Raw genomic sequence first — 27,815 nt, 5'->3', positions numbered from 1 at the left:
TTAGCGGAATGTTAAAAAGTTTCTATCTTCCCCACTATAAAAGATACAGATTTGAGACAAAAAGCAAAAGTAACAAAATTTTGTTATTTTATGTGGGTATTATGGTTGGTTATGAAATTTTCAACAAGTTAATTTTTGTGGTCTGAAAAACATATAAATAATGTTTGATGTTTTTTTATTCATTTAATATTTAATTTAATGTCATTTTTAGTTTGTGAGTTATTATTTTCTCAAGCGAAAACTAAAAGAACTGGACGTTTTTAACTAGGACATTCTTCAAGTACTTTTTACAATAAATCTATTTCTGTCATTGTATTTTCCAAGACGTTCTTAATGTTAGAATTACAACACTGAACTTTTTTTTCTTATGAAAGCCATATTCAATTTTTGCGTTTTTGTAAAGTGTTTATTTCTGGTTACAACGATGTATCACATAATATGACCGAATCTTACGTGATGATCAAAATGGAGAAAAAAGCATTTTTGCGAAGAGTGCTTTGGAAAAAAAGCCGCCAACTACGTTTTAGAAGTTTAATTGTATTTGATTCTAGAACGTTCACATTTACGTCAATCTTGGGTACTTAAACACTAAACGACATAATAAGCTATAAGTTTATTCTTCGCATAACAAAACAAGACAATGTTATAAAAATTCTGTTTGCATATTCAATAGAACTGTCAAAATTTAGTATGTTAAACAAAATTTTTGGCGTTTCTTCGCATACCAAAGCAAGAGAAACTTAAAAAAATTTTGCTCGCATATTTAATAGATATGTCAAATTTGTTAAACAACATTTTTGACGTTTTTTCCAAAGCACTCTTTGCAAAAAGGCTTTTTTCTTCATTTTAATCAGCATTTAAGATTCGATCATATCATGTGATACATCATTGAAATCAGAAATAAAAAAACTCTTCAAAAATACAAGTTTCAAATTAGACGTCTATAAGAAAAACCAAAGTTGAGTGTCGTAACTCTGACATCAAGAACGCCTTGGAAAAGGCGATAACAGATTTAAATTCCTTGTAAAAAAGTGCCTGAAGAATGTCCAACTTAAAAACGTCTAGTTCTTTTGGTTTTCGTTCAAAAAAATAAAAACGAAAATTACATATTTCCGTTTTTTTTTCAATAATTCAAAAACTAAAAAAGACACATCAAATTTTCTTTTAGATAATTGTTCAGTATAAAAATGCACAACTTTTCCCTAATTGAACCGACCTCGTATCTTATAATAACGAGATCCTCATGATAGGCCTCGAAAAATGGACACTCTGTATAATTAAGTAAAAATTAAAATAAATTATATTTTGAACGTTTAATTGAATTTGAATCTAGAACGTTCACATTTTCGTCAAACTAACTTACTTACTGTCAGAGTTTAGTTTGTTAAACAACATTTTTGACGTTTTTTCCAAAGCAATCTTTGCAAAAACGCTTTCTTCATTTTAATCAGCATGTAAGATTCAATCATATCGTGTGATACACCATTGAAATCAGGAACAAAAGGACTTTTCAAAAATACAAATTTCAAATATGGCGTCTATAAGAAAAACCAAAGTTGAGTGTCGTAACTCTGACATCAAGAAGGCCTTGGAAAAGGCGATGACAGATTCAGATTCCTTGTAAAAAAGTGCCTGAACAATGTCCACCTTAAAAACGTCTAGTTCTTTTGGTTTTGACTTAAAAAAAATAAAAACAAAAAACCAAATTTCTGTTTTTTTTTCATTAATTCAAAAAGACATCAAATTTTCTTTCAGATAATTGTTCAGTATAAAAATGCGCAACTTTGTCCTAATTAAACCGACCTCGTATCTCTCATAATAACTGAGATCCCTATAGTGGACCTCGAAAAATGGACACTCTGTATAATTCAGTAAAAATCAAAATAAACGTAATTTTCGTGTTGGCAAAATTTTTATTAAAAATTATATTCTCAAAACAAAAAAATTAAGCATAAAATTTCGATTAAATAATATTTTCGTATTTTAAACTTCATTATAACTATAACGAAAAGTAGAAAAATTCTGAAAAAAATCACTTATATAGAGAAAATCAATAGGTATTTTATATCAAACGCTCAATCAAGTGCGACTATTAGTTTCTGAGATATAGTGTAAAACACGTCTAGGAGCCCCACCCTGTATAGGTACTTCAGACGTTCAATAAAATTACTGAAATTGGTATTTTACTTCAGAAATAAAACACCAATCATAAACTTTTAAGGTGCTATCAGGAAAATTTGTTTAAAGGAAATATGATTAAAGGACTTGGATAGATAGGCGAAAAATACAACGACAGTATTATAAGCCTTTTATTAATGACTATGTCAATGTTAAATGAATTTAAATGTTAACGATACTTCGACACAATTATTATAAAAATCGAGCACCAGTATGTCTATATAAATAATAATGTTTTTAGGCAGGTCATGAAATCAGTTTGAACAACTGAAGCAACTACAATATCTATATTTTTACGTACTTTATTCCTTATTTTTTCTGAGTGACACTCAATAATTATCAAGTTCAGTGTTGCCACCACATTAGTATGAGTAGTAGAGTAGTAAAAAATTATTTTTTTATTCATAGTTGAAATGTAGATTAAGGCACAAATTAAGTTGGCGTTGCCGCTTTTCTTTGCGGCATGGCCTCGTGTTGCCGCTTTAGCCTCCTTCTCAACTCAGTGGGAAATTTATCGTAACATTTTTTACATACCGGTTTAAGGTCGCACTCGTAGAACTTCGTCTTCTGGTTCATTTTCTGGTCGCAAACCGAACAGGCGAAGTGGTGAACACACCACGCTTTATTCAGCGCTGTAAAAACTGAAACCACATTATTTTGAATTTTTTTCTAACTAAAAAAAATTACCATCCCCTGCGATGACTTGGTTGCAAACGAAGCACAAATTCCCGAAAAGTTGGTGGTAGTGTGTCTCGCAATAAGCCAAGCCCTTTTTTTCGTAGTGGCGATGACCGAAGAACGGTTTCTCGCATTTGGCGCAAACGAAATGCTGCAAAAGTTGCGTTAGTTTTATTGCCGGTTTTTTTTGGTATTTTTTTTACTTCAACATGCCAGTGTTTGCCAAGGGCTGTGACGACACGTTCTTCGATTGGGCGCCGACAAGCACCACATATGGGAATCCCCATTTTGTCGTGACAGCGAAGACAGTATAACTCGTTCATGTCGTTTGCTGCAAAGCCAGGACGACTTCTCACTTCTCTGGCTGTGTAGTCAAGCTCAACTCCACAGTTGGTACAATTGAAATGGTACGGGTGGTACATTTCACCGCGGAATTTCAGCGGCTTGTCGTCGATCAAAGCACTGAAAAAAAAAGGGCATTTTTGACCAAATTATCGCTTTTTTCAACAGATTTTGTTGATTTTTTGACAATTTTTTTTAGAAATTTGCAAATTTCCTGCTTACTAAAATCTTGTAAACAAAAAAAAAACAATTTAATTGCCTTTCTTACTGAAAAAGACAGCAGAAAATAGTGAAATAGTAAAAATTGGGGCACGAATGGTTTTGGAGCACGACGAAGGAGTGCTCCAATGGAACAAATGTAATATACTATTTTTTCTTATTTCTATTTTTGTTTAGTTTATTTCATTTTTTTGACGTAATTTTGAAGTTTTTCGAGTGAAAACACCAATTTCGACCAAATTTTGTGATTTATCGACTTATTCTCGACAAAATTCGGAATAATTATTGTTCAAAAAATGAGCCGAAGTGCAATTATGTAAAATTTCAGGTTAAAGAAAAGAAAAAAAAAGAAGTTTCGCGGGGAAATAATTGCCTGTCTCACTGAAAAAGAAAGCAAACATGATTTTATTTTTGACCTAACATGACTTTTTGACCTTTTAAGTTCAAAAACTTTCAAAAATAACACTATTTCGTTAATAAAAACTTGGATAAATAGAAAATTTTTAGCTAGAAAATAAGTAAAATATACCATTTTTGAGCTAATTTTGAGATTTTTCGACAGATTTTTGATGAAATTTCGACCGAGTTTAGTGTTTCATCGATTTTTTCCGACAAAATTCGAAATAATTGTTCAAAAATTGAACTATTATATGTTTAAACGCTTGAAAAGGACCATATGAACATCAATTTCGATCTAATTTGGTGACTTTTCGGCTTGATATTGAAAAATCTTCCAAAAAACACAGCTCACCATTTCCACTTTTTTGTGGTCATTTCTGGCTTATTTTCGACAGATTTTTTCAAAATAGTTGCATTTCCGTTTAAAAAAAATGTTAAATGGTCTAAAAAGGCAAAAATAAAGTAATTTTTTTACATAAAAATAAGCTTCAACATTCGGAAAAAGGAAAAAGAATTTCATTGGTGATTTAATTCCGTAATTCTTTAGCTTAACTTAGGAAGATTTTGTGAAAAAAAAATCAGTTTCAAGTCCGAAAGCGTTCTAAAAAATCTTGTGATTTTTCCGCTTGTTTTTTTAATGAAATTTTTCAAAAATCTGATCTAACTGAAATAACTTGTTAAAACCGAATAATCATTTAATTTTCGCAATAATAAATAAAATTTAAAAAAATAAGAAAAAGAGAGTTTATGTTCAACGTAAAATTTATTGAAAAAAAAAAACACAATTATAAATACTTTCGATTTAACTTGTTGATTTTTTGTCTGATATTGTAAAATTTCGCAAAAAAACTCAGTTTTTAGCTCAATACCTGTGAAAACAGGCAAAACCATCACAATTTTTACCCTACTGTGCTAATTTTTGACTTATTTTCGGCAATTTTTTTTTTAATTTCTTCTTTCAGGCAATAATAATGATATTTTCGACATAAAACCTAGCTTAAAGAATAAAAAAATGAAAGAAGAATGCCAGTAAAGATTTAATTTCGTAATTATTCGGCTTGACCTAAAAAAAACTGCAATAGAACGTTCATTTTCGCCATCACTTAATATTTTTTCGGTAATTTTTCAAAAAAAAAAAAATTTTGAACTGAAATAACTTGCTAAAATCAAAATGATTATTTAATTTTCGACCAAAATTTTATGATTTGTCGGTGAATTTATATCAAATATCTCCCACAAAAAAAAATAGATTAAAGCAGTAAAACGTGTTTAAAATGAAATTTATTGGAAAACGTGCCAAGAGACTTAAAAAAAACGAAAAAACAAATTAATTTTTGACGTAATGTACTACTATATCAAACCGTTAGCTAAATTATCTCCAACTTTAAATAATATTATTTTACTTTTATGCAAAAAAAAGGCAATAAAAACATTTTTTCTTGCCTCACATTGTAAAAAATCCGCAGTTTTCACACCATTTTCGCTTTGACCAAATTTTTTGACGTCTTTCTCACCAAATTTTGAAAAAAAATTAATAATATAGTCGTTTCTGTAAACGAAAAACTGTCTTTCTTTTTTTTTCAAATAAACAATTGAGTTTTAGACTGAAGAAAGTTGCAATAAAGCGTCCAAAAAAATTATTTAATTTCTCGAGTTTTTAGCACTATAAAGTGCACAACTGTTCAAAAATAACGCAATTTTCGATTGATTTTCGAGCAATTTTGCGAAATTGCTAAAACAAGAGAGAAAATCTTAGAAAAACAAAGTTTTTACCTCACAAAAAAGGTAAAATATACCATTTTTTGAGATAATTTTAAAGTTTTTCGACTGATTATTGATAAAATTTAGCGAAAATTTCGACCGAATTTAGTGTTTCATCGATTTGTTTCCAACAAAATTCGAAATAAGTGCTCAAAAATTGAACTAAAAGCCGAAAAACGATCGGTTTTTATCTTAAAACCTTGTTTAAACGCTTGAAAAAGGTAATATGAGGATCAGTTTCGATCTAATTTGGTGACTTTTCGGCTTGACATTGAAAAATCTTGCAAAAATAACTCAGTTTTTAGCTCAAATACTCACCACCCCACTCCACTTTTTTTCTGGTTATTTTTGGCTAACGCAAAAGAGGACAAATCACACAATTTTCGCTCTGTTTTGGTCATTTATTGTCTTTTCCACCAAATTTTTAAAAAATATTAATAATAAAGTCTCTAAAAAATGTAAAATACGGACGAAAAAAGCAAAATTTATTTTTATTTTTGCCCCTATTTAGTAATTGTTCAAATATTAATAATAAATAATTTCGACTCAAAAAAGTTGCAATAAAGTAAACAACCGTTCAAAGACAACGCAATTTTCGACCAAAATTTTATGATTTGTCGGTGGATTTATATCAAATATCTCCCACAAAAAAAATAGATTAAAGCAGTAAAACATGTTTAAAATAAAATTTATTGGAAAACGTGCCAAGAGACTTAAAAAAAACAAAAAAAAACAAATTAATTTTTGACGTAATGTACTACTATATCAAACCGTTAGCTAAATTATCTCCAACTTTAAATAATATTATTTTACTTTTATGCAAAGAAAACGCACAAAAACGGCCAAAAAAGGCAATAAAAACATTTTTTCTTGCCTCACATTGTAAAAAATCCGCAGTTTTCACACCATTTTCGCTTTGACCAAATTTTTTGACGTCTATCTCACCAAATTTTGAAAAAAAATTAATAATATAGTCGTTTCTGTAAACGAAAAACTTTCTTTTTTTTCAAATAAACAATTGAGTTTTAGACTGAAGAAAGTTGCAATAAAGCGTCCAAAAAAATTAAAAGCTATTTAATTTCTCGAGTTTTTAGCACTATAAAGTGCACAACTGTTCAAAAATAACGCAATTTTCGATTGATTTTCGAGCAATTTTGCGAAATTGCTCGAACAAGAGAGAAAATCTTAGAAAAACAAAGTTTTTACCTCACAAAAAAGATAAAATATACCATTTTTTGAGATAATTTTAAAGTTTTCCGACTGATTATTGATAAAATTTAGCGAAAATTTCGACCGAATTTAGTGTTTCATCGATTTGTTTCCAACAAAATTCGAAATAAATGCTCAAAAATTGAACTAAAAGCCGAAAAACGATCGCTTTTTATCTTAAAACCTTGTTTAAACGCTTGAAAAAGATAGTATGAGGATCAGTTTCGATCTAATTTGGTGACTTTTCGGCTTGATATTGAAAAATCTTCCAAAAAACACAGTTCACCATTTCCACTTTTTTGTGGTAATTTCTGGCTTATTTTCGACAGATTTTTTCAAAATAGTTGCATTTCCGTTTAAAAAAAATGTTAAATGGTCTAAAAAGGCAAAAATAAAGTAATTTTTTTACATAAAAATAAGCTTCAACATTCGGAAAAAGGAAAAAGAATTTCATTGGTGATTTAATTCCATAATTCTTTAGCTTAACTTAGGAAGATTTTGTGAAAAAAAAATCAGTTTCAAGTCCGAAAGCGTTCTAAAAAATCTTGTGATTTTTCCGCTTATTTTTTTAATGAAATTTTTCAAAAATATGATCTAACTGAAATAACTTGTTAAAACCGAACAATCATTTAATTTTCGCAATAATAAATAAAATTTAAAAAAATAAGAAAAAGAGAGTTTATGTTCAACGTAAAATTTATTGAAAAAAAAAACACAATTATGAATACTTTCGATTTAACTTGCTGATTTTTGCCTGATATTGTAAAATTTCGCAAAAAAACTCAGTTTTTAGCTCAATACCTGTGAAAACAGGCAAAACCATCACAATTTTCACCCTATTGTGCTAATTTTTGACTTGTTTTCGGCAATTTTTTTTTAATTTCTTCTTTCAGGCAATAATAATGATATTTTCGACATAAAACCTAGCTTAAAGAATAAAAAAATGAAAGAAGAATGCCAGTAAAGATTTAATTTCAAAATTATTCGGCTTGACCTAAAAAAAACTGCAATAGAACGTTCATTTTCGCCATCACTTAATATTTTTTCGGTAATTTTTCAAAAAAAAAAAAAATTTAACTGAAATAACTTGCTAAAATCAAAATGATTATTTAATTTTCGACCAAAATTTTATGATTTGTCGGTGAATTTATATCAAATATCTCCCACAAAAAAAAATAGATTAAAGCAGTAAAACGTGTTTAAAATGAAATTTATTGGAAAACGTGCCAAGAGACTTAAAAAAACGAAAAAACAAATTAATTTTTGACGTAATGTACTACTATATCAAACCGTTAGCTAAATTATCTCCAACTTTAAATAATATTATTTTACTTTTATGCAAAGAAAACGCACAAAAACGGCCAAAAAAGGCAATAAAAACATTTTTTCTTGCCTCACATTGTAAAAAATCGGCAGTTTTCACACCATTTTCGCTTTGACCAAATTTTTTGACGTCTTTCTCACCAAATTTTGAAAAAAAATTAATAATATAGTCGTTTCTGTAAACGAATAACTGTCTTTCTTTTTTTTTCAAATAAACAATTGAGTTTTAGACTGAAGAAAGTTGCAATAAAGCGTCCAAAAAAATTAAAAGCTATTTAATTTCTCGAGTTTTTAGCACTATAAAGTGCACAACTGTTCCAAAAAAAAGCAATTTTCGATTGATTTTCGAGCAATTTTGCGAAATTGCTAGAAGAGAGAAAATCTTAGAAAAACAAAGTTTTTACCTCACAAAAAAGGTATAATATACCATTTTTTGAGATAATTTTAAAGTTTTTCGACTGATTATTGATAAAATTTAGCGAAAATTTCGACCGAATTTAGTGTTTCATCGATTTGTTTCCAACAAAATTCGAAATAAGTGCTCAAAAATTGAACTAAAAGCCGAAAAACGATCGGTTTTTATCTTAAAACCTTGTTTAAACGCTTGAAAAAGGTAATATGAGGATCAGTTTCGATCTAATTTGGTGACTTTTCGGCTTGACATTGAAAAATCTTGCAAAAATAACACAGTTTTTAGCTCAAATTCTCACCACCCCACTCCACATTTTTTCTGGTTATTTTTGGCTAACGCAAAAAAGGTCAAATCACACAATGTTCGCTCTGTTTTGGTCATTTATTGTCTTTTCCACCAAATTTTTGAGAAATATTAATAATAAAGTCTCTAAAAAATGTAAAATACGGACGAAAAAAGCAAAATTTATTTTTATTTTTGCCCCTATTTAGTAATTGTTCAAATAATAATAATAAATAATTTCGACTCAAAAAAGTTGCAATAAAGTAAACAACCGTTCAAAGACAACGCAATTTTCGACCAAAATTTTATGATTTGTCGGTGGATTTATATCAAATATCTCCCACAAAAAAAATAGATTAAAGCAGTAAAACGTGTTTAAAATGAAATTTATTGGAAAACGTGCCAAGAGACTTAAAAAAAAACGAAAAAACAAATTAATTTTTGACGTAATGTACTACTGTATCAAACCGTTAGCTAAATTATCTCCAACTTTAAATAATATTATTTTACTTTTATGCAAAGAAAACGCACAAAAACGGCCAAAAAAGGCAATAAAAACATTTTTTCTTGCCTCACATTGTAAAAAATCCGCAGTGTTCACACCATTTTCGCTTTGACCAAATTTTTTGACGTCTATCTCACCAAATTTTGAAAAAAAAATAATAATATAGTCGTTTCTGTAAACGAAAAACTGTCTTTCTTTTTTTTTTCAAATAAACAATTGAGTTTTAGACTGAAGAAAGTTGCAATAAAGCGTCCAAAAAAATTAAAAGCTATTTAATTTCTCGAGTTTTTAGCACTATAAAGTGCACAACTGTTCAAAAATAACGCAATTTTCGATTGATTTTCGAGCAATTTTGCGAAATTGCTAGAACAAGAAAGAAAATCTTAGAAAAACAAAGTTTTTACCTCACAAAAAAGGTAAAATACGAGTATACCACTTTTTGAGATAATTTTAAAGTTTTTCGACTGATTATTGATAAAATTTAGCGAAAATTTCGACCGAATTTAGTGTTTCATCGATTTGTTTCCAACAAAATTCGAAATAATTACTGAAAAATTGAACTAAAAGCCGAAAAACGATCGGTTTTTATCTTAAAACCTTGTTTAAACCACCCCACTCCGCTTTTTTTCTGGTTATTTTTGGCTAACGCAAAAAAGGTCAAATCACACAATTTTCGCTCTGTTTTGGTCATTTATTGTCTTTTCCACCAAATTTTTGAGAAATATTAATAATAAAGTCTCTAAAAAATGTAAAATACGGACGAAAAAAGCAAAATTTATTTTTATTTTTGCCCCTATTTAGTAATTGTTCAAATAATAATAATAAATAATTTCGACTCAAAAAAGTTGCAATAAAGTAAACAACCGTTCAAAGACAACGCAATTTTCGACCAAAATTTTATGATTTGTCGGTGGATTTATATCAAATATCTCCCACAAAAAAAATAGATTAAAGCAGTAAAACATGTTTAAAATAAAATTTATTGGAAAACGTGCCAAGAGACTTAAAAAAAACAAAAAAAAACAAATTAATTTTTGACGTAATGTACTACTATATCAAACCGTTAGCTAAATTATCTCCAACTTTAAATAATATTATTTTACTTTTATGCAAAGAAAACGCACAAAAACGGCCAAAAAAGGCAATAAAAACATTTTTTCTTGCCTCACATTAAAAAAAATCCGCAGTTTTCACACCATTTTCGCTTTGACCAAATTTTTTGACGTCTATCTCACCAAATTTTGAAAAAAAAATTAATAATATAGTCGTTTCTGTAAACGAAAAACTGTCTTTCTTTTTTTTTTCAAATAAACAATTGAGTTTTAGACTGAAGAAAGTTGCAATAAAGCGTCCAAAAAAATTAAAAGCTATTTAATTTCTCGAGTTTTTAGCACTATAAAGTGCACAACTGTTCAAAAATAACGCAATTTTCGATTGATTTTCGAGCAATTTTGCGAAATTCGAAATAATTGCTCAAAAATTGAACTAAAAGCCGAAAAACGATCGGTTTTTATCTTAAAACCTTGTTTAAACGCTTGAAAAAGGTAGTATGAGGATCAGTTTCGATCTAATTTGGTGACTTTTCGGATTGACATTGAAAAATCTTGCAAAAATAACTCAGTTTTTAGCTCAAATACTCACCACCCCACTCCACTTTTTTTCTGGTTATTTTTGGCTAACGCAAAAGAGGTCAAATCACACAATTTTCGCTCTGTTTTGGTCATTTATTGTCTTTTCCACCAAATTTTGGAAAAATATTAATAATAAAGTCTCTAAAAAATGTAAAATACGGACGAAAAAAGCAAAATTTATATTTATTTTTGCCCCCATTTAGTAATTGTTCAAATAAATCATTGAGTTTTCGACTGAAAACAATAAAGTAAACAGCCGTTCAAAAACAAGGCAATTTTCGACCAATTTTGATAAAATTTCGCAAAATTGCTAGAAAAAGAGAAAAAAACAGCTCCACGTTCGCCTTTATTTAATTTTTCGAAATGAAAACCATTTCCTGTCATTATACTTACTGGCACTTGTGGCAGACGTGTTTCCCCGACCCTATGGCTTTAACCTTGGCATTGCATTCATGACATAAAGCCCGTCCTGCATTTTTAATAAATCCAGTATCCGCCAATTCCGTCTCGCACATCTCGCAACGGAAACATTCCGGATGCCAGCTGGCATTCATGGCCTTGATGACCCGCCCGATGATAAAATTATTACACTTTCCACAACACGGAGCAAAGAGAATCTGGAAATCTCTCTCGCAGTACTTGCGATCGTCATACTCGTAAAAAATCCCATCATCAAACTCTTGGAAGCACTGGGCACAGCTGGAGATTTTTTATTAAAAAAAAAAAAAAAATTAAAAAAAAAATACTTACACAAAACACTGCTGGTGCCACAGTTGTCCAGTAGAATTGACGATTTTTTCATGCGGCTCGAAACCGTCGCCACAACGGGCACACAGCATGTTGTCCAGAGACATGGTCGAAGTGACCCTAGAAACCAGCACTCACTTGTTTACGGGTTATACGATATGTTGTAATCTCTTTTCATTCGTCAAAAAACCACAATTAATAATAAATAAGAGTGAAAATTATTACGTGCGTGAAAAGCCATGTTGTTGTAAATCGGATTTGTCGATAAATTCGTAGTCAATGTCTTGGAAACTGCGATATTCCTCTGAAAGATCATCTTTCGAGTTGGCCCTTCTTTGAAACAGCCTACTTTGGGAGATTGAACCCAGTGATGGGATACTTGGGGACAAGTCTATTTTCGAAAACATTGATCTAATGTATGTCACACGAACACTCTAAAAGATTTTTCCCCTTGTAAACTACATCTAATCTATGGCTTAAATCAACAAATCGTATAGATATCGTCAAGTCCAACAAAACGTAATAGTAGGTCTAGTTATACGAGTGAGTGTTAGAAGCTTATTATAATAAAGGTAATAATTGTCAAAAATTCGTTACCACAACCGGAAACCACAGATAAATTGTGACTAAAGATAGTGTTTATGTTGCTAAGTGTTTAACTTTTCCTCTTAATTGCAAAATGACGTCACAAAGTAAATAAAAATATGACCTGGCACGAATCTCGTATTTTTTACATTTTTCGCACCATTTTTTCTTATGCAACGAGCGTATGCGAGAACTTTTCGTATGAGTGTTATTGATAGAAAATTTTATTTTAAAACACGTTGCTAGGGGAAGTAATTAAAACACTAATAGCTTTTTTGGTTATAATTTTTTATTTTTTCTATCAGTTTAATAAAAAATCCAAAGCAAAAGAATTTTTTTCTAATTATACTGACGTTTCTTGTCTTATCTTATCTTTTATGTATTGTACACTAATGTTTTATACTTTATTTCTTTTTTATAACGAGCTATGCAGTATTTTTATATTTATTATTATTGAAAATATTGAATTTTAGTGCAATTTTACGAATTGGAATAAAAAAAATTGAGTATTTGATCATAGAAAAAGAACTAAAACGTCCAGCAGCTTTATGGTGACGTCACATTAGATGGAAGAGTTAGGTGAGACACCCTGTATTGTAACTGAAACAATTGATTTTGTTTCAGCAGTTCCGATTTTGTGACTATAACACGTTCTTATCCAGAAAACAAAAACATGAATTAGAGATTATCAGTAATTACGGCATTATTGATAAAAAATGACCTTGACATACAAAACATAGGTCATTTTTTTAAGTGAAATTTCTAATACAAGTAATATGGGGGATCAATGATATACAGAGTGAATAATTTAGAACATACCTTGTACTATTAAGTACAGTAATAATGATACAACTTCCGGAATTAAACCAACCAACTAAAGAGGCAACGCCTACTTTTTAATGAATTACTTTAACTTTTAACAGTTGCGTAATACAACAGAATGCTTACCCTGGCATTGGAATTGGTGACATTTTGCTGTACAGTTAATTCCAACTCGTCGTAAGACCTGGAAATTGAAGAAAAAACACGATATGTAACTAATTTATTTCCAGGCCTACTGAAGAGAACAGGGGTTAATAAACTCAAAATAGCATTCCAGTCCTTACCAACAATTATTCGGAAGAGTCTACAATATTTTAAAACTTTTAAACAACCAGAAAAATGAAAAATTCAACACTTCATGCAAGCTAAGAGCAAGAAAACAAGAAAACTGTCAAAGCAACCAATCACGTTCAAGAAACCAACAATTACCATTTAAAGGAAGTGGGCCATGAGGAGGAGATTTGCTGGGTTGGCGACCGTGTCCAGAAAGGCGCATACTTTTAAAAATAACTTTTAAACAAGGTTTTATTTCCTAAATTGTATTTAAAATAAAAAATTACCAAGTATTCTTTAACGGAACGTGTTTTGATTTTTTGCAATTTTTTGTTTTAATTATTCCCATTTTTTAGCATTAACATTAACACTTAATTAATTAATAATGTAACTAAAACACTCCAAAACTGCTGATTTTAGACACGAACTAAAATTAATTCTTTTTTGTTAGTAAACATGATTACAGGTTTCTGTAAAATTGTGGCCGACATTTGACAAGTTTGACAGTCGATAAGCCGTGTTTACTTTTTAATTATTTTTTTACGGTTAGTTATTTTACGATAATTAATGAGTTTTTTACGAAATGAGAGTGAAAAACTTCTAACACCGTTGTGATAAAAAACAATCGATTCTTTGCAAAAAAGCCAATGGCATTGAACACCATCTTCTCAAGTGTTTATACCTGAAAATGTGCAATCGCCCATTGTCTCAAACCACAATTATTCCCCTACAAGTGTGAGAAATGACATAAAACACGTGAGGTTGCCTCAACTTATACAGAAAAAACGGAATTCCGCTTGCTTGTCATTGTTTAGAACAGAATGCAACTCTTTGAGTAAAATGGCAGCGTCTGCTACGGCTATTGAGGAGTTCCTGGGGGGTCCCCTAGTTACCTGGGTAAGAAGGAACGTTAACTAGACGAGACAGCACGAAAAAATGTATTTTCAGCTTGCAACTTGTGTGCGGAAACCGGAAACGCTGCAAGTTTACGATACTTTTTTTGATGGCAGTCCCATCACAGAAGTGCTCTTACAAATCGACCCTGAGCCCCCACAGCCAGTGCCTTCGCTCTCCAACTTCCAGGGCGTCAATATCACCTTTGCCAGGATTAAGATATTCAACAGCATCGTGCGCAACATCAAGAACATCTATGAGGTAATATTTCTAACTGGACAATTTTTTATAAAAAAAGTAGTTAAATAGTAAAAATCGAGTTGTTTGGGAAAAATCCGACTTCATAGTCGAAAGTTGGTCCGCACTTTTGAATCACCCTGTAGATTATTTTTTGAATAAGTTTTTTTGTGGAATTACTAGCCTAAAAAATTTATACTGTGTTTGTATTTTTTGTATTCTTATGTACGTTTGTATAGGAATAAAATTAAATTTTAGGAAGAGTTGGGGCAAATTGTGGTCTCCTTGCCCGACTGTGTGGCCTTAGGACGTTCCCCTGCATCTGAAACTTCCTTAGAACAGTTAAAACTCCTCGTTCTTTTGTTGCTTGGCTGTGCTGTTCAAGGGCCAACAAAGGAACACTTTATTTTAAAAATCAAAGAACTTCCAGTCGATACACAGCATGATATTGTCGAGTGTATCAAGCAGGTCACTGATGACCAAACAATTGTTCTCACTTTGGATCATTCGGAACATTCGTCCCAAAAATTATACAATCATATTCGTACTCTAACGAGTGAAAGAGACAAATTATTGAGTCAATGGATGTCAGATCTGGGCCAAGAAATACCACTTAATGGCCCAAGTAGTTCAGCTGTTGAAGTTGTAGAATCGAATCATTTGGCTGTGGAATTGGCCGATTGGAAGGCCAGATTAAGGAAACAGCGGCAGGAGTTGTAAGTAATGGTTATTTACGGTTTTGTTTAACGAGCGAAATGTTTGCCAAAACGAGTGAGCGCAGCGAAAAAAATATACGATCTAAATGACCATTTTCAGTTCAAGTAAATTATTTTCAAAGTGGCTGAACTTCCGGGACGCCAACTTTGAAATTTTAAATCGTAATTTTAATGCTAAGTAAAATTTATCCAAGACGTATGTCATTTTTTATGTAGGGGTTTTTCCAAAATAAACCCTTTACAATAAGTAAAAAAAATTCGGAGGGTCTTAAAAAATCTTCACGTTTGTCAACCCCTATGATTTTTTGAAAATGGTGGTCAAAAATGATCATAACACAGTTTTTTCAAATGAAATGACCCTGTTTTTCAATGGCAAACAAGAGAACATCTTTAGATCAACTCTTGCTTTGGAACGCCAGTATTTTCGTATATAGTTATCGTAAGAAATCAACATACGTTCAAAATTTCACAGCAAGAGTTAATCTAAAGACTTTTTGAACGCACTATACAGTTTTTGAAAAAAATCAAAAAAACTTATTTTAGCTTATTATTTTCATTTTTAATCTAGTAAACTTTCGAAAAATAGGATAAAGTCATGTTTTCAATTAAAAGAAATGTTCGATTTGTCCCCAATTTTCATTCAAGAAGTTTAAAATTCGCAAGGCCTACTTGATTAACGATGAGGATTAAAAAATAAAATCCGTTTTTTGTGTTTTTTTCAAAAACTGGAAGAGATAAGTATAGGACGTGTTGATAAAAGTCACTTAAACGTCGATGTTCTTTCAATTGCGTTAAGAAAATATGGTCATTCCATTAGAAAAACTGAGTTATATCCGTTTTTTGATAACCATTTTGAAAAAAAATTATGCTAGCCTTAATTTTGACAGTTGACTATTTTGAAAATTGTAGAATACTTTTCAAACTTTCGGTTATCGAATGCAAAAAAAATTATTCACTTAACATAAAAGGTTCAAAGGCTTTGATATTTTAAATAAATCTCTGCAGACAAAAAATTTACATATGTCAAAAATTACGACACATAAGTACCTAAATATAAGATAAGTTGTTTAATTCATAAGACATTACACCTATAAAGTCAAGACCGATTTTGTTTAACGAGCATAATGTTTGCCATAACGAGTGTTATTTGCTATAACGAGTTAGCTTTAATTGAGAATTTAAGTCGATATATAAAAATTTATCTGCTCGAAGTTGCTGGATTCATAAAACATTACTTCTAAAAAGTTACGAACATTTTATACTTTTTGTTGGATTTTCTTGGCTTGGAAAAAAAATAAAAAAACAAAAAATATAAAAAAACAAAAAAATTAAAAAAATAAAAAAAAATAAAAAAAAATATTCTTTTAATATTTTAATTTTTTTTATTTTTTTTTTATTTTATTTTTTATTTTTTTTACGAACATTTTGTTTAACGAGCATAATGTTTTCCATAACGGGAACAATGATAGGTTTTTCATAACGTGTTGCATATAAAATAGTTATTTAAAAAGATTCTAACGTAGCCAATAAAAGAATAACCCTGTATTTTAGCTTCAGTTGACAATTTTAGTCGATATATAAAAACTTAGCTGGTAGAAGTTGCTAGATTCATAAAACATCGAAAAAGTTAAGACCGATTTTGTTTAACGAGCATAATGTTTGCCATAACGAGTGAGCGCGGCGAAAAATGATAGGCTTTTCATAACGTGTTGCGTATGCAATTTTAAAGCTCTAGCTATGAATTTTAAAGAGATTCTAATGTAGCCAATAACAGAATAACCCTGAATTTTAGATTTAATTGAGAATTTAAGTCGATATATAAAAATTTATCTGCTCGAAGTTGCTGAATTCATAAAACATTACTTCTAAAAAGTTACGAACATTTTATACTTCTTGTTGGATTTTCTTGGCGTGGAAAAAAATAAAAAATAAAAAAATAAGAAAATAAAAAAATAAAAAATTTTTTAAATATTTTTTTATTAATTTTTTATTTTTTTTATTTTGTATTTTTTTTTATTTATTTTATTCGTTTTACTGATTTTTTTATTGATTTTTTAATTTTTTTATTTTTTTTATTTTTTTTTTTTACGAACATGTTGTTTAACGAGCATAATGTTTGCCATAACGAGTGAGCGCGGCGAACAATGATAGGCTTTTCATAACGTATTACATATATTTTTTTTTTCCTAATTCCGTCGTAATCGGACATTTGATAACAGGATTAGGAAAAAAAACTTAATCACCACTTAATTCACTGTTTTAGGGAGGAAAAAACCGAGTTGTTGGCAGAATGTCGCGAGGAATTGGAACATGCCAATGCCCTAGTTTCGAAATTAAAAACCGAGGTATAGTTAATTTATTTCTTTAATTACTTTAATAAAGCTTGTTTTTTTTTGTTTTTTTTTTTTAATAGAATAGTGACTTGATGGTGGAGGCGCGTCGCGCCAAAGTCTACCAAGATGAAATGGACGCGATGCGTGAACGTGTCGAACGCGCTGATCGTCTAGAATCTGAAATACAACGTTACCGTGAACGACTAGCTGATGCCGAATTTTACAAAGTTCGAGTCGACGAATTACGCGAAGATAACCGAGTTCTTTTGGAAACTCGCGAAATGTTGGAGACACAACTTGCCAGAGCGAGGCAAAGGGCCGAACATGTGCTCGAACTCGAGGCCGAGCTTTTGGCCAGTAAACAAAATTTTAACGAAGTTTTACTCGTAAGTATGAAGCTGTGGCCCAAAAAAATTAAGAATTTTTTTAATTATTTTTATTTTAATTTTTTTAAGGAACGAGACGCTGCCAAAGAAAAAATCCAAGAACTCATCGACGAAAACCTCCAATTACAACAAGTAACAAAAGCCGCCTTGCAAGAAACTAGTACTTTAAACGCTGTTGACTCAGAACACGATGAGACAAATTCAGGCGATAATAGTTTATCGGAACAACTCACAAATAACGCTCAAGCACGTGCCTTGAAACTCGAACTCGAAAATAAAAAATTATTATCAACGATTGATTCGCTCAAAGAGCGAAGTTTTCACGAAAACGCCAATAAACTTCTCGACTTGGAAAAAGAAAAAAAGAAACTGATTCTAAAATGTGACCAATTGCAAGAAAACTGCGACCGATTAACGCAACAAAACGAAGAACTTGAAAATCTGTTCAAAAACGCCATGCAAGAAAATCGCAAATTACAAGACAATATAGATACGATTAAAGTCCTGTCTGAGCGACACGTCCAAGATTTGCAAAGTGAGCGTGGCAAGGTCTCAGAACTCGAAAAAAATATCGAATCGTTAACTAAGGAGAAACAAAGGGTTCAAGTGTTGTGTGATACGATCAAGAAAAGGGCAGACAATGCGGAAAAATCCCTAGGGCAAATATCGGATCAGTTGCAAGCGGCGCAAACGCAGGTGCAACAATTGGCGCAACTGGAGCAACTGTCAAACGAACAAAAAGACAAAATAATCGCCCTGGAGAAAGAAAACTCAAACGTGCAAAAAGACGTCATCAAGTTCAAAGAGTTGCTAGAAACCAAAGACGTGAAACTGGACGAAGCCCTGGTTCAATCGAAAAAACAGGAAAAAGATGTGCAAAAACTAACAAAAGAGATTGAAAACTTGCGATCGCAATTGGAAAAATTGCAGGAATTCGAACAGAAAGCGCAAGAATTGTCGTCACAAACGTCCGTTTTCCAGGAAACTATTTCCACGTTACAGAGAGATTTGATCACCGAGAAGCTAAATAACGAGAAATGTAAAAATAATCTTGAGAAAATTTCGCTCAGTTTGGAGATTCTTGACAGTGATGTTGATACGATTGTGGGGCATATGTTGAATAATGCGAAGATAAAAAAATTGCTGTGTTCTGAAAATTGTCAGAAGGAGCAAAATTTGGGGAATAAACAGGACGAGAATGTTGTGGCTGAATGCGAGAAATTGAAAATTGAAATTTTGAATTTTCAAAATTTCAATGAAGCTCTTCAAGCGGAAAATGCGAAATTGCAGGTCGATATTGCGACGTTAAAATCGCAAGTGCATTCGCTACAAACGCAACAAACGGCCTTACAGTTGGCTAATAGTCAATTGGTGGCGGAAAAGGACGAGGTTTGGGCGTGAATAGGGTGTATTATGGGTTAGGATGCGGGAAAAAAAACGTACCTGTTTTTGGTAGTTCGGTAATGTCGCCAGAGGGCGAGTATTTAATTTAAAAAAAAAAATAATGCAAAAATTATATACTGTTTTTGAAAAAAATCAAATTTTTACAAATTCGTACTGTGCCTCATATTTTTCAAAACGCTGCGAATACGGTTAAAGGTACAAGAAAAACGTGGGGAAGAGAGTTGTAGAGAATTAAATTTACTACAAAAAAATTATAAAAATAAAAAAACAAAAAAAAATAAAAAATAAAGAAATAAAAAAAACAAAAAAATAAAAAATAAAGAAAAATAATAAAATAAAAAAAATATATTCTTTTAATATTTTTTTTTTTTATTTTTTTTTTATTTTTTATTTTTTTATATATTTTTTTATTTTTAATTTTTTTACGAACATTTTGTTTAACGAGCATAATGTTTGTCATAACGGGAACAATGATAGGTTTTTTATAACGTGTTGCATATAAAATAGTTAGTTAAAAAGATTCTAACGTAGCCAATAAAAGAATAACTCTGTATTTTAGCTTCAGTTGACAATTTTAGTTGATATATAAAAACTTAGCTGGTAGAAGTTGCTAGATTCATAAAACATCGAAAAAGTTAAGACCGATTTTGTTTAACGAGCATAATGTTTGCCATAACGAGTGAGCGCGGCGAAAAATGATAGGCTTTTCATAACGTGTCGCGTATACAATTTTAAAGGTCTAGCTATGAATTTTAAAGAGATTCTAATGTAGCCAATAAAAGAATAACCCTGAATTTTAGCTTTAATTGAGAATTTCAGTCGATATATAAAAATTTATCTGCTCGAAGTTGCTGGATTCATAAAAAATTATTTCTAAAAAGTTACGAACATTTTATACTTCTTGTTGGATTTTCTTGGCGTGGAAAAAAAATAAAAAAAATAAAAAATGAAAAAAAAAATAATAAAAAAATTAAAAATATATAAAAAATAAAAAATATATATTTTTTAAATATTTTTATTTTTTTTTATTTTTTTATTAATTTTTTATTTTTTATATTCATTTAATTTTTTATTTTTTTTATTATTTTTTTTAACGAGCATAATGTTTGCCATAACGAGAACATTTAAAGAAATTTAAATTAATTTAAAGAAAAATAAAAATAATGCAAAAATTTTATACTGTTTTTGAAAAAAATCAAATTTTTACAAATTCGTACTGTGCCTCATATTTTTCAAAACGCTGCGAATACGGTTAAAGATACAAGAAAAACGTGGGGAAGAGAGTTGTAGAGAATTAAATTTACTATAAAAAAGTCCGCGAGACCGTTTAGCTATCTTCAACCATTTAGGCCCCAAAGGCGCTCAAACGTCAGATTTGCGTCATTTTGCCGGTGGTCAAGTATTGCAAAGTTAATTTATACCTAAACCGTTGAAGATAGAAATGTGGTGTCGCGGACTTTTTTGTAGCAAATTTAATTCTCTACAACTTTGTTCCTTACTATTTTTTTGTATCTTCAACCGTATTCGCAGCGTTTGCAAAAATATAAGGTGAAACGCAAGGTGATAATTACTTATATATTTTTTTTCAATTCAGTTGTGATTTATGTGTATTTGTAATCTTTTTTTTTAATTATTTAAAAGTTTTTCTCATCATTTTAATTGTATTAATGAATTGGTTCAATTGAAATTGAAACCAGGGTACGGTTTTGCCTTCGTTTCGCCTCCTAACCCATAGTCCACCATAGACTTAACCAAGCTGCGCCGAGTTACATACTTATTTTTTCAGCTGTCCAAACAGCAAAAAATACAAAACACCCAACATGACACGTTACTCCTTGATCAAATAACGCTCCGTTCGTTGCACGAGCAATTAACCACTGAATACGAGCAATTAAAAGCCGAACAAGAACTCCTGAAAAAACTCAATCGTGATCTAAGATCCGAAGTTCGTACTTTAAAAGAGGCAAATTCGGGCCAAAAAGAGCGAATTTCGGGTCTTGAAGCTGAAAAAGAGTCGCTGAAAAATGGGGCAAAGACTTTGGGAGTTTTACGAGCGGAGCATTCGAAATTAAAGGTTTAAAAAAAGTGTGTAAGGTGAGTGTTTGGTGTTTTATTTTGTATTTTTAGGACGATTTTCGTAATTTGTTTACGGCAAGTGAACGGTTAAAAGTTGAGTATAGGAATGTTCAAGAGGAGTTGAAAAATGTCAGGACTGAATCTAGAACGTTACGATTGGGACAAACTGAAATGCAAGGAGAATTGAATTCGACGTCTGATCTTGTCGCTGGTTTGCAGTTGGAAAATGCCAAGTTGCAGCAGAAATGTGATGTAAGTTTTTTTTTGGTAAAATAAAATAATTTTAATTTAACTTGCTTTGTTGTCTGTCTGTCTGTTTCATATTTTTCGAGCCCAAATTTGAGGGTTCTTGTTGTCTGAATGAATTGAAATTTTGCATACTTACGTAATTATGTGAAAATGTAATTCCATGTAGCTAATTACCCATAAGGAGACTAAATGGGACTGAAAATATATTTTTGACAAAAAAAATTGATTTTATCTCGAAATAAAATATTTGCGAGATTTTACACCAATAAAGTCGCACCAAATGCTACACTATTTCTGTTTTTCTTAGTTTAAAATAATTTTGAATAGATTTTATTTAACTTGCTTTGTTGTCTGTCTGTCTGTTTCATATTTTTCGAGCCCAAATTTGAGGGTTCCTGTTGTCTGAATGAATTGAAATTTTGCATACTTACGTAATTGCGTGAAATTTCAATCCCATGTGCTAATTACCCACAAGGGGGCTAAATGGGACTGAAAATATATTTTTGACAAAAAAAAATGATTTTAGCTCGAAAAAAAATTATTTGCCAGATTTCACACCAATAAAGTCGAACTAAATGCTCCACTATTTCTGTTTTTCTTGGTTTAAAATATTTTTTATTTAACTTGCTTTGTTGTCCGTCTGTCTGTTTCATATTTTCCGAGCCCAAATTTGAGGGTTCCTATTTTCTGAATGAACTGAAATTTTGCATACTTACGTAATTGCGTGAAAATGCAATCCCATGTAGCTAATTACCCACAAGGGGGCTAAATGGGTCTGAAAATATATTTTTGACAAAAAAAATTGATTTTACCTCGAAAAAAAAATTATTTGCGAGATTTTACACCAATAAAGTCGGACTAAATGCTACACTATTTCTGTTTTTCTTGGTTTAAAATAATTTTTATTTAACTTGCTTTGTTGTCTGTCTGTCTGTTTCATATTTTCCGAGCCCAAATTTGAGGGTTTCTGTCGTCCGAATGAATTGAAATTTTGCATACTTACGTAATTGCGTGAAATTTCAATCCCATGTAGCTAATTACCCACAAGGGGACTAAATGGGGCTGAAAATATATTTTTGACAAAAAAAAAATTGATTTTAGCTTGAAAAAAAAATTATTTGCGAGATTTTACACCAATAAAGTCGGACTAAATGCTACACTATTTCTGTTTTTCTTAGTTTAAAATAATTTTGAATAGATTTTATTTAACTTGCTTTGTTGTCTGTCTCTCTGTTTCATATTTTCTGAGCCCAAATTTGAAAGGTTCCTGTCGTCCGAATGAATTGAAATTTTGCATACTTACGTAATTGCGTGAAATTTCAATCCCATGTAGCTAATTACCCACAAGGGGGCTAAATGGGACTGAAAATATATTTTTGACAAAAAAAAATGATTTTAGCTCGAAAAAAAATTATTTGCCAGATTTCACACCAATAAAGTCGAACTAAATGCTCCACTATTTCTGTTTTTCTTGGTTTAAAATATTTTTTATTTAACTTGCTTTGTTGTCCGTCTGTCTGTTTCATATTTTCCGAGCCCAAATTTGTGGGTTCCTGTTGTCTGAATGAATTGAAATTTTGCATACTTACGTAATTGCGTGAAATTTCAATCCCATGTAGCTAATTACCCACAAGGGGGCTAAATGGGGCTGAAAATATATTTTTGACAAAAAAAATTGATTTTACCTCGAAAAAAAAATTATTTGCGAGATTTTACACCAATAAAGTCGGATTAAATGCTAAACTATTTCTGTTTTTCGTGGTTTAAAATAATTTTTATTTAACTTGCTTTGTTGTCCGTCTGTCTGTTTCATATTTTCCGAGCCCAAATTTGAGGGTTTCTGTCGTCCGAATGAATTGAAATTTTGCATACTTACGTAATTGCGTGAAATTTCAATCCCATGTAGCTAATTACCCACAAGGGGACTAAATGGGGCTGAAAATATATTTTTGACAAAAAAAATTGATTTTACCTCGAAAAAAAAATTATTTGTGAGATTTTACACCAATAAAGTCGGACTAAATGCTACACTATTTCTGTTTTTCTTGGTTTAAAATAATTTTTATTTAACTTGCTTTGTTGTCTGTCTGTCTGTTTCATATTTTCCGAGCCCAAATTTGAAAGGTTCCTGTCGTCCGAATGAATTGAAATTTTGCATACTTACGTAATTGCGTGAAATTTCAATCCCATGTAGCTAATTACCCACAAGGGGGCTAAATGGGACTGAAAATATATTTTTGACAAAAAAAAATGATTTTAGCTCGAAAAAAAATTATTTGCCAGATTTCACACCAATAAAGTCGAACTAAATGCTCCACTATTTCTGTTTTTCTTGGTTTAAAATATTTTTTATTTAACTTGCTTTGTTGTCCGTCTGTCTGTTTCATATTTTCCGAGCCCAAATTTGTGGGTTCCTGTTGTCTGAATGAATTGAGATTTTGCATACTTACGTAATTGCGTGAAATTTCAATCCCATGTAGTTAATTACCCACAAGGGGGCTAAATGGGGCTGAAAATATATTTTTGACAAAAAAAATTGATTTTACCTCGAAAAAAAAATTATTTGCGAGATTTTACACCAATAAAGTCGGATTAAATGCTAAACTATTTCTGTTTTTCGTGGTTTAAAATAATTTTTATTTAACTTGCTTTGTTGTCCGTCTGTCTGTTTCATATTTTCCGAGCCCAAATTTGAAAGGTTCCTGTCGTCCGAATGAATTGAAATTTTGCATACTTACGTAATTGCGTGAAATTTCAATCCCATGTAGCTAATTACCCACAAGTGTGCTAAATGGGTCTGAAAATATATTTTTGACAAAAAAAATTTATTTTAGCTTGAAAAAAAAATATTTGCGAGATTTTACACCAATAAAGTCGGACTAAATGCTACACTATTTCTGTTTTTCTTGGTTTAAAATAATTTTTATTTAACTTGCTTTGTTGTCTGTCTGTCTGTTTCATATTTTCCGAGCCCAAATTTGAGGGTTCCTGTTGTTTGAATGAATTGAAATTTTGCATACTTACGTAATTGCGTGAAATTTCAATCCCATGTAGCTAATTACCCACAAGGGGGCTAAATGGGACTAAAAATATATTTTTGACAAAAAAAATGATTTTAGCTCGAAAAAAAATTATTTGCCAGATTTTACACCAATAAAGTCGGACTAAATGCTACACTATTTCTGTTTTTCTTGGTTTAAAATAATTTTTATTTAACTTGCTTTGTTGTCTGTCTGTCTGTTTCATATTTTCCGAGCCCAAATTTGAGGGTTCCTGTTGTCTGAATGAATTGAAATTTTGCATACTTACGTAATTGCGTGAAATTTCAATCCCATGTAGCTAATTACCCACAAGGGGGCTAAATGGGACTAAAAATATATTTTTGACAAAAAAAATGATTTTAGCTCGAAAAAAAATTATTTGCCAGATTTTACACCAATAAAGTCGGACTAAATGCTACACTATTTCTGTTTTTCTTGGTTTAAAATAATTTTTATTTAACTTGCTTTGTTGTCTGTCTGTCTGTTTCATATTTTCCGAGCCCAAATTTGAGGGTTCCTGTTGTCTGAATGAATTGAAATTTTGCATACTTACGTAATTACGTGAAATTTCAATCCCATGTAGCTAATTACCCACAAGGGGCTAAATGGGGCTGAAAATATATTTTTGACAAAAAAAAATTGATTTTAGCTTGAAAAAAAAATTTTTTGTGAGATTTTACACCAATAAAGTCGGACTAAATGCTACACTATTCTGTTTTTCTTGGTTTAAAATAATTTTGAATTGATTTTATTTAACTTGCTTTGTTGTCTGTCTGTCTGTTTCATATTTTCCGAGCCCAAATTTGAGGGTTCCTGTTGTTTGAATGAATTGAAATTTTGCATACTTACGTAATTGCGTGAAATTTCAATCCCATGTAGCTAATTATCCACAAGGGGGCTAAATGGGGTTCAGAATGTATTTTCGACTAAAAAAATTGATTTTAGCTCGAAAAAAAAAATTATTTGCGAGATTTTACACCAATAAAATCGGGCTAAATGCTACACTATTTCTGTTTTTCGTGGTTTAAAATAATTTTTATTTAACTTGCTTTGTTGTCTGTGTGTCTGTTTCATATTTTCCGAGCCCAAATTTGAAAGGTTCCTGTCGTCCGAATGAATTGAAATTTTGCATACTTACGTAATTGCGTGAAATTTCAATCCCATGTAGCTAATTACCCACAAGGGGGCTAAATGGGGTTCAGAATATATTTTTGACTAAAAAAATTGATTTTAGCTCGAAAAAACATTAAATTTACATTTTTTTTAGATGCTTTTCGAGATGAACCACTCGTTAGATTCCGACAGACGTGCTTTAATGGATCACGTGTCCCAACTCCTTACCCAATATCATTCATTACTCACTCATTCGCTCGAAGATAAACAACACTTCCACCTTGAAGAAAAACTCTACACAGACAAAGTCAATAATCTCTGTAGACAAAAAGAAAAACTCGAAGAAAAAATAATGGAACATTATCGTAAACTGGACAACGCCTCGTGCAAAAAGAAAGGTTTTGGGGCAACTTTGGTGCGAAAAGTCCGAAAAGCCGGTTCAGATATCATTAATAAAGTTCCAAGCAGAGTAAGTGCCACTTTTACACCTAGTGAAAAAATGTACATTTTTTTCAATTGGTTTAGAATCGTCGATCGTGGCATGAGGACGTTTCCCGTCTCACTCAAAGCCAGTTCACTTTAGGTGGAGGAGGTTCGGGAGAATCAGCAGGAAATGATTCAGATAATAGTAACGAAGAAACAAACACCAAAAGTGAACCAACATTTAAAAGATCAACTGGAGGTAGTTTACACGGACATCGGCCCAGAGATGAGGTCGCTTTGCGCAGGTCGCATCGCGAAGCCACCCTTCATAGAAACAGCATAGCAGGTCAGGAAACTTTTGTTTTTCCTCTTAATCATTTTTTGAAAAAAAAAAAATTACACCAAACTTTCCACAATACGGATGTCTAAAGGCTAGGATACGAAGCGGCGTACAAATAAAACGGTTCCGTCTTCAGTAGTTCCATTACTGCCGCCAGAGGGCGCAATTTTCCATTACTGTCAAAGAAATTGAAAAAATGGTTGTATTATTAAAACGGTTAACACAAAGCGAACCAAAAAAACAGGCAGATAGAGTATTAAATTCTCTACAGTAAAACATAAACATAATGCAAAAAAATTTTCGTAAACTGTGTTTTAAAAAATTTCAAACTTTTACCAATTTGCACTTGCCCCATATTTTTCAAAACGCTGGGAATACGGTTACAGATATAGGAAAAATCGTAGGATGAAAGTTGTAGAGAATTAAATTTGCTACAAAAAAGTCCGCGAGACCATATCTCTATCTTCTACAGTTTAGGTATTAATTAACTTAATTAATAATTAAGGTAAATTTTTGGCGATTTTCGACCAAATTTGGTGATTTTTTCGTTAAAAACGGGAAGAAGTATTTGTAAATAATGTCAATTTTTCCGCAAATTAATTTCTTAAATTTTTTTCAAAAGGTGACGAGAATTTCGCCCGTGAGCCTGAAGGTTCGCTCAGTTTGGGTTCAGTTGGTTCCCGAAGAACTGTCTATCTGTCGGAGGATGAGCCGAATACGGTGGCGCCCCCAGCACAGCCGCCTTTGCTCGTCTACAACAGGATATCAACAGTTGTGGGCGAAGTACCGCGTTCGTCTGCCCAACAAAAGTCGGAAACTGCAGCTAGTAAGGAAAATCAGGAGAAGAAAGACGTGGAGAATTGTAAAGAGACTGCGGTTTGGTACGAATACGGGTGTGTGTGAAGATTCGAAGACAATAATTATACACTTTAACGCATTTATATTTAATGTTTAACTCACCAATTTATTACTAGGTATTCAAAACTCGACAAAAGTTACGCTTATTTTTCAGCGTTTTCGCAACGGATTTCACAAGAGTATATTTTTTACTTTGCCGATTTTAACTATTTATTATATTTATTGTAAATAAAGAGTGAATTTCAGTCGGTGTTTTATTCTCCCTTTTCATTTTATGAAATATATATATATGACAAAATATGTATATATATATATATATATACATATAAGATAAGATATATTTTAAAAAATAGTATATATATATATCAATATATATTTT

General features: G+C 31.0%; 2 protein-coding genes across 7 annotated transcripts; one reads left to right on the top strand and one right to left on the bottom strand.

Moving 5' to 3' along the window:
* Window positions 1-2,295: 2,295 nt before the first annotated feature.
* On the bottom strand, window positions 2,296-13,662 carry stck (steamer duck). 6 transcript variants are annotated; one of them, XM_008200610.3, is made up of 7 exons: window positions 13,523-13,662; window positions 13,220-13,277; window positions 11,690-11,806; window positions 11,333-11,638; window positions 3,060-3,318; window positions 2,866-3,007; window positions 2,296-2,819 (listed from the first exon to the last, which is right to left on the bottom strand). In XM_008200610.3, exons 2-7 carry the CDS (start codon window positions 13,240-13,242, stop codon window positions 2,611-2,613), a joined length of 1,056 nt encoding a protein of 351 aa, XP_008198832.1. In that variant the 5' UTR covers window positions 13,243-13,277; window positions 13,523-13,662; the 3' UTR covers window positions 2,296-2,610. The 6 variants fall into 6 exon arrangements, with proteins under 6 accessions (XP_008198832.1, XP_008198830.1, XP_015839574.1 ...); XM_008200608.3 differs by lacking the exon at window positions 13,523-13,662 and adding an exon at window positions 13,378-13,516; XM_015984088.2 differs by lacking the exon at window positions 13,523-13,662 and adding an exon at window positions 13,378-13,515 and having other exon boundaries at window positions 13,220-13,328.
* A 240-nt stretch (window positions 13,663-13,902) lies between these two features.
* On the top strand, window positions 13,903-27,681 carry Girdin (girdin). Its single transcript, XM_965072.4, has 11 exons — window positions 13,903-14,263; window positions 14,315-14,521; window positions 14,756-15,213; window positions 17,477-17,558; window positions 17,627-17,932; window positions 18,002-19,321; window positions 21,123-21,410; window positions 21,464-21,664; window positions 25,970-26,284; window positions 26,341-26,584; window positions 27,201-27,681. The coding sequence occupies exons 1-11, from the start codon at window positions 14,207-14,209 to the stop codon at window positions 27,479-27,481; spliced, it is 3,759 nt and encodes a 1,252-aa protein (XP_970165.1). The 5' UTR covers window positions 13,903-14,206; the 3' UTR covers window positions 27,482-27,681.
* Window positions 27,682-27,815: the final 134 nt, after the last annotated feature.

The sequence above is a fragment of the Tribolium castaneum genome, chromosome 7 (assembly GCF_031307605.1).
Source record: "Tribolium castaneum strain GA2 chromosome 7, icTriCast1.1, whole genome shotgun sequence".
Classification (NCBI taxonomy): Eukaryota; Metazoa; Arthropoda; class Insecta; order Coleoptera; family Tenebrionidae; genus Tribolium; species Tribolium castaneum.
Note: the sequence above shows the minus strand (reverse complement) of the source record. Positions and strands in the feature narration are given on the sequence as shown.